A 12,390-nucleotide genomic window follows, 5' to 3' on the forward strand; every position below is an offset into this window, starting at 1 on the left:
TTGTTTAGTTCCCATCAACAGTGGAGCCCTGTTTACTAGCATGTTATTGTTTTTGTTTTGAGACTTGGGACTTAGTGGCATGAAGGGAGGATAAGTTGAGCTATATTAATATTTGTTCTGTGACTTAGCTTCCCAGTTAACCACTGTAACAAAATACCACAAGTCTGGATGACTTAAATGAAATAGATGATTGCTATGAGGATGAGCTCAGTGGTTAAGTGGCCCTGGATTCAATCCTCAGGGGAGAGAGAGAGAGAGAGAGAGAGAGAGAGAGAGAGATAGATAGATTGAGGGATTGAGATTGATTGATTATTGCTCACACTTCTAGAGGTAGAAGGGCATGAGCAAGGTGTTGGCAGGATTTGTTTTTTCTTAATGTGCTAGGGGAAGACCCATTTGAGGCCTCTCCTCTAGTTTCTGGTAGTTGACTGGCGATCATTGTAGTGCTATTTGCTGTTGTTTCTTCTATTTATTTGTTTAGTTTTCTGAGCTAATTTAATTAAGTTTGTGCCATTTGTCATATGTGGCCACTGAAATCTCTGCTTGGTTGGCATAGTGGTCACCTATTGGTTAGACAGAGATTTCCTTGGATGCCTGGCACCAGTAAGTCTCATAGCCGTTGCTGAGAGGCTGTGTATGTTGGTGCATAGCTTCAGCACTGTGACAGTTTACATCAGTGCCTTAGCCTTTACTTCCTCAGTGAAATGAAGGTCATCTAACAGTTAATGGGACTGATAATTTCATTATTATTTTTTGTGGTACTAGGGATTGAACGCAGTGGTTCAATCTACCACTGAGATAGGGCCTTGTTAAGTTGCTGAGGCTGTCCTCAAACTTATAATCCTTCTGTATCTGCCTCCTGACTTACTGGGATTACAGACATTGCCACCATGCCCGGTTAGCCTCTGCTTCCTGCTTGCACAAAGTAACAAGATCAATCTGAAGTGAGACACTAGGGCCTTCTGCAATCTTTCCTGGGCATATTCATAGCCCTACATATGTGTGTGGCATCCTAGATTGCCAGGAATATATCAGAGGTATCAAAGTCCTCTGTGGAGGACATCTCATTCCCCAAATTTTTTCCATTTAATTTTTTGATCAGCTTCTTATGGCCTCAACTGTTACCATCCTCTCAGGCAGCTGTGATGTTAAACAGTTGCTGCTGATTGTTTGAACTAGCTCTGAGGTCAAATAAAGACAAGTCTTGTGAATGGAGGTTTTCAGGGAGTTCTAGACAGGTGAGATGATGGCAATTCACCGCCAGTTTTTTTGTTTGTTTGTTTGTTTTGTTTTGTTTTGTTTTTACGGGGAGGAGGCGTTCTAAACTTACTCTATTTCCTTAAGTGGCTGCTGGGCTGCTAGGTTTTATGGCCACCATAATTTTATGGCTGTTGGCTTTCTAGATACAGCAGCTGGAGAGAGAGAAATGGAAATAGGGCAACTTAAACCACTATAAGGTGGACTGTTGTTGCCAAGACCCAGTCATTTAAAAAAAATAATTGATCCTTTATCGTTGCAACTCTTTGGTTAATTTCAGAGTTCTGAAACAGTTGATTCTGACAATGTTTTTTAACAGTATTCTCATTGCTTTTGTGGAGGAACAGATTTCCAGAGATCCTTATTCTACGATTTCCACTAATTTCCATATTATATTTTACATTTTATTTTACTTTCAGGGTATGCTTTTTAAAATGTTTTCAATAAATAAGAGCTTCTTATATTCTTTGAACTTCAAGATTAGCATTTCCAACTTATAATCATCTCTTTAGGCAATTCTGGGAATGGCGACTCTTCTGTTTATCTACAATAATTCTTAAAAGTTCTTTCCTGCTCCAAAGGAATTTTTGTCTCTGGGCTTTTCTTCTCCTATTATAGCCTATTTGTATATCTGAGATCCCTGTGTTGAATCCAACAAGATCAGAGAAGGCTTCTCTGTCCTTATTCTGTCTGTTCCTTCTCTGTGAACACTGTGCTGTTTCCCTAACCTCTAACGTGTCTCTCTAGTCAATGATGATAGTGAAGAAGAAAATGACGACAGTGGGCTGATAGCTGGTGTGGAGGAACTCCCTGAGGAAGCTGCCTCCTTGACCATGAAAAGAGACAATAGCCTCCGTCGAACACTGAGCCGCAGGTATACCACTGATCCAGCTGGCAGCCTTTATCACTTCCTATTTCTGCTTGATCTCTTTTTTTCCCGTGGGATTTTCCTGAGAAGAGGGATGCCATGGGCTCTCCTAGCTCTTGTATGAAGGGCTAGGCTTGTGTCCATTTCCCACAGCCATCTGCTTCCATGCCAGCAGAGTGACTGTGACCTCAGTTTGCAAGAAGACCCGGAGGAAGCATCTACATGCTCAGGGGAGTTTCCCTCTGTCTCTCAGCTCCAGGTCCAGTGGCCGGAACCAGAAAACCCTGAAAAACTCGTTGAAAACTCGGAATGGGAGTGCCCTGAAGGGGAAGGAAGGAGTCGTACAAGGGCAAAAGCTAATTAAGAAGGAATTCATGGAAACTGGAAAGGTGAACACCACCCCCAAAAGAATATCATGGGAGGGGATATAGGGTTTAGAATCTGAACATTTTAAAAATCAGTTTAAACTCAATTACTTATCTATGGGAAAATATGTTCAATTCTTTTGTAATTCTTCAGATTCATTATTAAAACAACACAGGCTGTAGGCCTTCTATGAAGATGACATGCTCCTTGTAAATATCCTCACTCCATCCTTCATGAGTGCTTGATTCCCATTCTGATATGCAGAGAACAACAAAACTGTTTTGAGATGCTGTTCTAGAAGCCCGGAAACTAACGTAGCAGACCCAGAGTACACAATTCAAAATTAAGGAGACTTAAAACAAATTCCAAATTATACCTGCTCCTCTTAATTCCCTCTAGATGTCCATTAATAATCAGATGGATGTTTACACTGCATTGCAATTCAACATGGATCTCTTATCCTAGCCTAGTGCAGGGATGATGACCACAAATTATCAAATTTGGCTACTTGCAAAATTTTCCCAAGAGCATCCACTCCTCCTTGTGATTGTTTTTTTTAGATAATTCCAACAACAACAAACAAACAAACAAACAAAAAAACCACATTAGGGCATCTACTAACATTGGTGGGGGCTTTGCAGGTGAAGTTCTCCGTCTACCTGAAGTACTTACAAGCAGTAGGATGGTGTTCAATATTCTGCATCGTCTTTGCCTTCTTATTGAATTCTGCGGCTTTTATTGGATCCAATCTCTGGCTCAGTTTTTGGACTGGTGACTCTCAAGCCTTCAATGGCACTAACTATCCAACCTCTCAGAGGGACATGAGAATTGGGGTCTATGCAGCTCTGGGAATAGCACAAGGTACGTCTGACAGCTACAACACCCTGTACTTTGCTTGTCCTGGGCATAAATCTTCAGAGATTTCCATGTATGGTGCTAACAAAATTTGGTTCCATTCCTAGGTATATCTGTATTTATAGGAACTTTCTTGAGTGTGTATGGTTGCAACCATGCATCAAAAATTTTGCATGAACAACTGTTGAACAATATCCTTCGAGCACCCATGAGTTTTTTTGACACAACACCTATAGGCCGGATTGTGAACAGGTTTACTGGTGTAAGTATCTCAAGGGCTATACAGTGATGTGTTTATATACTGAGGGTCTTTCTATTTCTGATAAGAAGGAATTCTTGTGTACCCCCTAGACTGTTCTTTTGCCCTCTCAGCATGCAAATATTTCTTGAGCACCTCCTGTGAAGTCCTAAAGATCCTAGGGATACAGGGATACAGCTCTGGCCCTTCTGTCACTTACATCTAATGAATGAGACAGCCCAAAACATAAAGGATTATGATAGAATGTGGTGAAACCAGTAACCACAGTGTGTACAGGTGTTCTGGGAGTACAAAGGAATGATGGAGAAATTGGATAGTAGCTCAACCTGGATGACTGAAATGGAAAATGTCAGAAAAGGTGAGACTTGAGTTCAATCATAGAAGTAAACCAGGGAGTTGATGAGGGGAGTTGAACCAGGGTAAGAAGGATTATTCTGAGTAAAAAGCATAATTAACAGCACTGTCACTGCTTGTGACAGTGATTAAAAGTGATAGGAGGATCATCTTTTGCTTCATATCTGCTGTCATTCCTGAGGCTTCCATCTTTGATGATTTAAGAACCAGGGAGTGAGGTCCGAATGTGGATTAGAGCTATCTATGTTTTAAGGAGGTTCTCAGACTTTGTTTCCATCTACCACAGATGCTGGAACCATTGGCATGCGTTCGTTCATCCAACGTTTACTGAGTGCCTTTTTATGGAGCCAAGTACTGCACTAGGCACTCAATAAATGTTAAGATTATAGATGACTATGAACCATGAACCAGACCTAATTCACTGAATTTTTTTTAATGCATATGAGTGGAAGTTTCAGGAATACGGCAGAAACCAGGCAATTCTGAAGGATATTCAAGCATCAGCACAATTTTTTTATTTTTTTATTTGAGAGTTCATTTTATAAAATGTCTGAGAAGCTCTGAACCCTTTTTGTTTGGCCTTGGAACAGACACAGGAAGGGTAGCTCATACCTCACAGCCAGGTTCTAGAGATAACAGCAACCACTTCAAAAGTGGGCAGGTAACTGGTTCCCATTTGTCACCTTCCTGTGGGGTAGAAATGAGGAGCAGACTGTCATTGGAGACCACTTCCATGCACTCTCTTCTCTAAATGGAACCTAAGCAAGCATAAACTTTTGGATGGGGATTTTGCAAAGATTGCATAGTCTTCCCCATCAAGGTATCTGATTAATCTTCTGGAAAAGAGAATGTGTGAGTTAGTTAGGCTGTAGTCATATTTTGCTGACTGCATTTCATGAAAAAAAAAAGAAACTATCATTAATCATATAGTAAGTTTTGCAGGGGAGGTGGCTCAAGCTTATAAATGGGGATTTTGATCTAGGGTTTTCCGAATCAGTGGCTGTCTTTAAGAGGAGAAAGAGTAGAAGAAAGAAAGATGGGGAATCTGTGCTAGGTAAGGATCAAAAGTGATCTGCTTAGAACTGACAGCTGGTGAAGATTTCTTGTTTTTTGCCAACTCTTGACATTGTTACATATTTGCATTCTGATACAACTTTGAGAAAGGTAGATTAGACTAAGGAGTCATCCCCAATTCAGAGCTCTCCTGGAAGAATATTATCCCTGACGCAATCTGGGGAAACTCCAGAGATAATTTAGACTCACCTTAGCACTCACAGATAGAATCAATATAATCCTCTAAGAAAGCTGGGCAAGGGCAACCTAAGATATAAGCCAGGCTTCCTGAGTATGCTCCAAACCATCCTTCCATCCATTAATCTTATCATTTTAAAATTTATTTTGCATGGTATGAAAATAATATGGCAGTAAGACCCCTCTATCACCTCTAGGTTCCTTAGCTGGAACTCTGGCCAGTCAGGAATCATGTTCAATCCCTTTCTCCTGAGGCTCTATGCTTGGCAGAGGAAACAACTTTCCAGGATAGGATGGTACTTCAGTCAAGGGTGGGTGACAGGGTTTGTTAACTGGAGTTTCCCAACAAATGTGTATTGAATCCCAGACTCTCTGTTCTAGGTACTTCATAGAATTAGGACCTTTATAAGGTTAGAATAGCTCAATTGGTTAGTTATTAGAGAATGATTATAAGCCTCTATTGGTTTATAATAATTATTGTTTAATAAATTTGATGGATGATGAGTGAAAATCTTTATCAACTGTACTGGAAAAGGTGAAGAATGACTGCTGGGTCTGTCTGGAGGTACTTTAAAAACTGAGGAAGTTATAAAAATGAGATTTCTTATTAGGATGAGTAGTATAATCTATTGCAAATGAATATCTTAACAAGATTAAATGAAGGAGTGTCAGGAAACCCAGAATTGAACAGATGCCTCTCTGGAACCAGGAAGATATACAGTGTCTAAAAAATTCATTGGTTCATCGTCTGTCCTAACTGTATTGTTAGGATATTTCCACGGTGGATGACACTCTCCCTCAGTCCTTGCGCAGCTGGATTGTGTGCTTCCTGTCAATAATCAGCATCATCGTCATGATCTGCATGGCCACCCCTATCTTCGTCGTCATCGTCATTCCTCTTGGCATTATTTATGTGTCTATTCAGGTACATTTGGAAATGGGTAGGTCTGCCTTTCTCTCTGCTCATTAAAGCCAGGATCCTTTCTGAGACTCCTCTCTTTTGTTTGTGACTAGTCACTTCTCTCCAGCATCTTTGCCATTTCATCATATATCTTGATACCCAGGAGCCCACAGGCCACTGTCTGAAGCTCAATTGTCAGCATCAACTGGTACATTATGGTTCACAGCATTTCACAGCCTGACTACCTACCCCCAGAACCTTAAGTGGAATGGATTTATGTTTAGGTTCAAGACCACTCTGAGATTAGCTCTGGACAACTTCTTGCAGCTCCATAAGAACTCCATGATGTTAGAACATTTCTAGAAGAACTTGTCATGGCTGCTTCCTCTTTTGATTTTGGGTAGGCAGCTTTATTTAGAGATGTCTGTTAGCAGGAGCTAGATCTCTTCATTTAAGGGCACTTCTAGTTTCATTGGGGGTATCTCTGGATGGTTTAGGCTCGGTTTCAACATATTTTTTAAGGGAACAGATAGCTTGGGAGCCAAGCTTCACAGAAAAACTAGAAGGGACTTTAAAATGGCTATAATAAAAACTGATGAGGAGAGGGAAGCTGTGAGAAGAGCTTTTGTGCCACTAGCTGCCTTTGTGATGAATTCTTAACCTAGAGAAAACCATTTTGAAGACTCTGCAGTCTTGCGGGGGCTTATGATCTTGTGATCTGTAGTAAGATGGCACCCGTTTGGGTCTATGGAGTTCCACAGGTGCACCAGCGTCTTCATAATAGCCTTCTGATGGCCCATTACAATTTAGCAAATAAGAGGCAGGGTTATTTGAGGAAACTTCCAGATATAACATTTTGCATTCTATCAAATAACTCTCAAATGCCCAGTTATTCTTAGGTTTCAACAAATCCTCACAGAATCCAGTAGCACTACTAATCTATTCCATCATTCCTTGCCCTTCAAGCCATGGAGATTCTTTCTGCATTCTGTTATATCCAGCTCATTCTGACACCCTCAACATTCTGCACATTTCCAAAACTATTTTACCTTCACACACTATTGAGGCATGATACTGATTCTGCTCTTCAGTTTTGCTCATACCTTGTATTCCTTTCTCTGGCCATTTCCTGCCCATCCACACTTTAAATTCCTTAGGTCCAAATATCCTTTACAAAATCCTTTTGTAGACCATTTATGTAACCAGCATAGAAACTTTCATTTGGATAACATATGCAGATGTCAGGGGGAGAATATGGACAAGGTGCTCAACTCTTGTAGTTTTGAAAGTCAAACCCCTGAGACTAAGGTGTGGTCTCCTCACTTTTATCTTCCTCTGTTCCCCACCAACTGTAGTCTTTCTATTGCCCTCTTCCTCGGGCCTCTTTCCTCCTTCTTCTAGCCAAAGATTCAGGTTTCCTTCATGTTCAGATGTGGGCTGGTTCCCCAGTAAGGAATGTTGGGTCATGTCCAGAGGAAAGATGTACAGGATATGCAACAGGATCATGTGGTTGACTCTTCACTTTTTGTGTTCAGGTATTTTATGTGGCTACCTCCCGCCAGCTGAGACGTCTGGACTCTGTCACCAGGTCCCCCATCTATTCTCATTTCAGTGAAACTGTATTAGGTTTGCCTGTTATCCGTGCATTTGAGCACCAGAAGCGATTTAAAAAACAAAATGAGGCGGGGATCGACACCAATCAAAAATGTGTCTTTTCTTGGATTATATCCAACAGGTGAGGTTTCCCCAGGTATGATTCCAAATGTGTACTTCCGGGCTCTGCATGTTTGTCATTAGCCATGCAAGGGAGGACAGGCATGACCAGGGTGTAAAGCTCATTTTGGCCACACACACCTGTCATGCTATGTAATAGAAAAAATCATGAGCTTTGGCACCAGAGACTGGATCCCTAGGCCAGCTCTGCCATTTACCATGCTAAGTAAATTGCTTGATCTTGCTAAGGAAAATCTAAGTCCCTTTGCTTTCACAATGGCTAGGACACAACTTGCTGATAGGGTTGTGGTGGAAGTCAAACGCCACTTCTGAGCATTTGGTAGCCCATCTATAAGCCCTGGATAGACTGAACATTCTCTACTTGCTTCCTTGAGAATGGATAAGAGATTCTCCATAGACATGATATTTTTTTTTTACGGTGGTGAAAACAGTAGAGGTTGGAAAGAGGAGAGTTGAGAATTTTTAGGTAAATCTATTGATGGCAGAAATGGAAAGCTCACATCCTGTGAGGCAAATCCCTGAGCATTGTGAGCATCATAGACCCTGGGAAGCAATGTCCTTGAAGGAGAACAGTCTTGTCAGGAAGGAACAATTCTTGAGTAGTTTCCAAAGTATCTTGGTATTGAGGGTAGGTAAATGATGGTCAGTGTTATTTGGAACATTGGGAGGTCAGAGATTTGATCATAAAGATATTCGATTTCTTACCGGCTTTCTAAAAAGGAAAAGGAATATAAGTAAATCTTATTGGACCCCCATGATGGAATATGTACCATATTTATTTGTACACATGCTAGAATCATTGGTGCAAACTTCCATTTTATTTGAGAAAGTCAATTTTCATAAGCTATGTCTATATTACATGTATTCTGTAGTTCTCTACAAAGTCCCCCTGTATCTCCCTGTGATGGAATTCACACTTAAGTTCCCTCCACTCCTAGCTTCTCTGCCTTGTAAAAATACTCAAGTCAGATGGGGTACACTGAACCTTCGTGTGGTGCTTGTTTTTAACCATACATCTGGATTCACTATGGCATTGCTTTCTTGGTCTGATCAAAAGAAATCACTTATAGCATTTGCTTAAAATGCACACTCTTAAACCACATCCTGGGTTCCTGAGCCAAAATCTCCTAGGGAAGGGTCCAGGAATTTTTCACATGAATCTATAATGTAATGTTTTTAACAATTGCTTTTCTTATAATTTGGTGACTTTGGGAGACATTGTACTATAGGATCCCTTAGTTAGTAAACTCTTCTCAGACATGCCATTTATTATCTTAAAAAAAAAAAAAACAATTTAAAGGACTTTTAGGAACATATTCAGATATTCCTAGATCAAATTGTGGCACCTTCTCAGAGCACAGCCCTACCAAATCACACCCTCTGAGAATGTTCTGTGAACCCCAGGGTACTGGTCAAGGTAAGGAAGTAGAGATCAGTGACACCTCTCTCTCTCTGGTTCTGTTTTCCTGCAGGTGGCTTGCAATTCGCCTGGAGCTGACTGGGAACCTGATTATCTTCTTTTCAGCCTTGCTGCTGGTTATTTATAAAGACACCCTGAATGGGGACACTGTGGGCTTAGTTCTGTCCAATGCCCTCAATGTGAGTTTGAAGGCTGGGTGTTTGAGTAAATTCATACACTTATTCTTAAACTGAATCTGGAATATATTGTACAGTTGAAACTAGGAGAAACTGAGATTTGAGCCCTGGCTCCATCTCTTTCTTACCCCTACCCTACTCAAGAAGGCACTATATCACTTAGAAAAAGGACAAAAATAAGCTTGTTGTGGTGTCACACACCTGTAACCCCAGTTACTTGGAAGGCTGAAGCAGGAGGATCACAAGGTCAAGGCCAACCTCAGCAACTTGGTGAGACCATGTCTCAAAATATGGGACTATAGTTTAGTGGTAAAGAGTTCCTGGGTTCAAACTCCAGTACTGCAAGAAAAAAAAAAGACATAAATGTTGTTGCCTTAGGGCTTAAGAAGGCAACTTATGTTTCAATTTAATATTCTCCTGTGTTTTTGCTTTTGGTTGGTTCCCTTAAAAAGAGATAATTAAATTTCTCCTCTAGAATATAGCAGTAATCAGAAAATCCTTTGGACAAATAATTCTGTGATATAAGTTTGTGCTTACATCACAGAACGACTGGAGCTAACAGTAATAGTCTGATAAACCGTATAATGTATCTCACAGCACCACCCCCAGCATGACTGGGGGTAAATGCCAGACATTATTGTTTCCTAGCATCTAAGACAGTAGTTGGCCCTTCAGTGACTGTTCAATAAATATTTGTCCAATAAGTAAATCATTTGACCATCTTTCATGGTATCTCTTTGAACTAACATTTGGAGGCTTGCATAGCCCCAAGTGTGTTTTATACAGCGCTGTCTTCATTAGAAGTTAATAAGGCCCACAGTGATCCTGCCAGAGCATCCAAAAGGACTCTGTTATCCACCTGAGTCACTTGGTTGCTTGTGACTTTGGCCCTTTATCCCCCAAGACAAATAAGACAAAGAATCAGGAAACCATTAAATTGAGCCCCCCCCCCAAAAAAAAAATCAGGAATGGTTCAACTAACACAAAGTTGTCACTCTTAGTCCTCATGCACCTCCCCTCTGTACTCTGTGGCTCCCTTTCTCTAATCATCATTCACTCCACAAAAATTCCCTGTGCATATATGCAAACTCCCATTTTTTTCTCTGAAAGAAGCTCACAGCTGAGTAACCCCTGGCCTCTAGAGGATCCACATGGATGTCCCACCTTTGAGGTCAAGGTTGAACAAGAACAGAGAGAGCAGCCAGCTTTTCTCATGTTCTTCTCCATTTGTAGAAATCCATCTGCAACCCCTTCTACAAAAAGTAGGAAGCTGACAGGCAGAAGGCCTGAGTTCTGATTCTACTTCAATCCCCGTGTTAGCCCCCAACCATTCAAAGCTCACACTGCCCCTCATGGGAGCCCACAGTGGAGCACTTAGTTGTTCTCCAGCCATTCAGCCTACTGGTCTTACCCAACCCTCAAGACACCAGGACTGACTTCCTCACTCTCTCGCAGAGCCCACCACAGTGCTGAGCACAAAGTGAGCCCTGGATTAACTGATTGAGCTGATATCTGAGCCAGGATGATTTTTTAGTCTTCTGGTTTTTCTGTAGATCACACAAACCCTGAACTGGCTAGTGAGGATGACATCGGAAACAGAGACCAACATTGTGGCTGTAGAGCGAATAAATGAGTACATCAATGTGGAAAACGAGGTGAGGAGGAATTAGAGAAACGCAGAGACCAGGCCCATGCAGCTCCTTTGAAAGTGCATCTCCATTTCTAAATATTTCACATGGGTTCATAATGTTTTTTAAAAAAATGTTTCCTGTGCTCCCACTTGACCTAATTACTTCAAACTTATAATACGAAGTGGTTGGGGGGAAGTCAGATCTTATAAGGCACCAAGTTAAATGGTGGCTTCTTTCTGGAGATCCATAGAGCAACCTTCTGGGACAGGGTTTCTTTAATGGAACACGGTAGAAACCTTCTGGGCGACAAGTCCGGTTCAGTCAGGTAGCTGGGACACTGCTACCTGTTTTGTGACTTGAGTCCCATGAGGACTGTTCAGCTGAGCTGCCACTGTGTAAAGCACTTCTCATCCTGTCCCCTTGCCAGGCACCCTGGGTGACTGATAAGAGGCCTCCAGCAGATTGGCCCAACAAAGGGGAGATCCGGTTTAGCAACTACCAAGTACGGTACCGGCCCGAGCTGAATCTGGTACTGAAAGGGATCACTTGTGACATCAAGAGCACCGAGAAAGTAAGTGGCACAAGGGAAGACTGGATGTGAGACCTTGTGATAGAGGACAGTAGGACACAGAATGGAGAGCAGCTGGACTCCAGCCCTTCCTCATTTGGGTGGAGGGAGAGGTTCCTCGCCCTGGAGACCTGCGGGATACAGCACCGCCACCACCAGAGGCCGTGATACCAGCCAGAGATTTCCTGCATCCCTCCAGCTGACCAGGACTCAATTCCTGGAAATTCACGGCTGGCAGCAAGGATGTCAGGGAGGACACAAGGGAGTATCAGGAAAGGAATTTGGGGGAACATTAGCATGGAGGGTTGTCTCTAGAGAATAGCCTACTTCTTCTGCTGGTCTGCAAAGTTGGGCACCCTCCTCTGGTGCTCTTGTTCTCCAAGGATTTAGAGTCTAAAGTAGAAACAACAAAAAAATCTGGGTAAGAATGCTGAGTTCCAAATCAGGGTCTGGCTCTCAGCTGGTTGGCAGGACCATCCTTCCCTTCTCCCCACTTCCAAGCAAAGCTTTTTTTTTTTTTTAGTAGCTCTTAGTTTCCAATAATAATTATAACAACCACAGCTGCTGAGAGAGTGTGTCCATTTCCACTCATCATTGTAGTTCTCAGCAAGCAATAACCTATGATGTAGGATGGGAGAGCTGTCTTTTTCTGACATCTGGGCACATTTTTCTCCCAACAACAACAAAAAATAATAATTTAATATCTCAGAGATGAAGTAGCCAATCACTGCCACTTACCACCTGTGATTG

The 12,390-nt window shown here is 41.8% G+C and overlaps 1 protein-coding gene across 3 annotated transcripts in view; it reads left to right on the top strand.

The window, feature by feature from the left end:
* ABCC2 (ATP binding cassette subfamily C member 2) overlaps positions 1 to 12,390 on the top strand; it is a 50,257-nt gene that overhangs the window by 31,972 nt on the left and 5,895 nt on the right. For 2 of the 3 annotated variants that reach the window (XM_081267695.1, XM_081267697.1), the window contains 9 exons: positions 2,005 to 2,131; positions 2,379 to 2,514; positions 3,133 to 3,352; positions 3,454 to 3,608; positions 5,980 to 6,135; positions 7,647 to 7,846; positions 9,318 to 9,444; positions 10,995 to 11,096; positions 11,500 to 11,643. In XM_081267695.1, coding sequence (XP_081123821.1) covers positions 2,005 to 2,131; positions 2,379 to 2,514; positions 3,133 to 3,352; positions 3,454 to 3,608; positions 5,980 to 6,135; positions 7,647 to 7,846; positions 9,318 to 9,444; positions 10,995 to 11,096; positions 11,500 to 11,643 — 1,367 coding nt within the window. The remainder of the gene's footprint in view (positions 1 to 2,004; positions 2,132 to 2,378; positions 2,515 to 3,132; positions 3,353 to 3,453; positions 3,609 to 5,979; positions 6,136 to 7,646; positions 7,847 to 9,317; positions 9,445 to 10,994; positions 11,097 to 11,499; positions 11,644 to 12,390) is intronic. The other variant, XM_081267696.1, reaches the window with a different exon arrangement.

This window comes from Spermophilus citellus (genome assembly GCF_964194105.1).
Source record: "Spermophilus citellus genome assembly, chromosome: 15".
Lineage (NCBI taxonomy): Eukaryota > Metazoa > Chordata > Mammalia > Rodentia > Sciuridae > Spermophilus > Spermophilus citellus.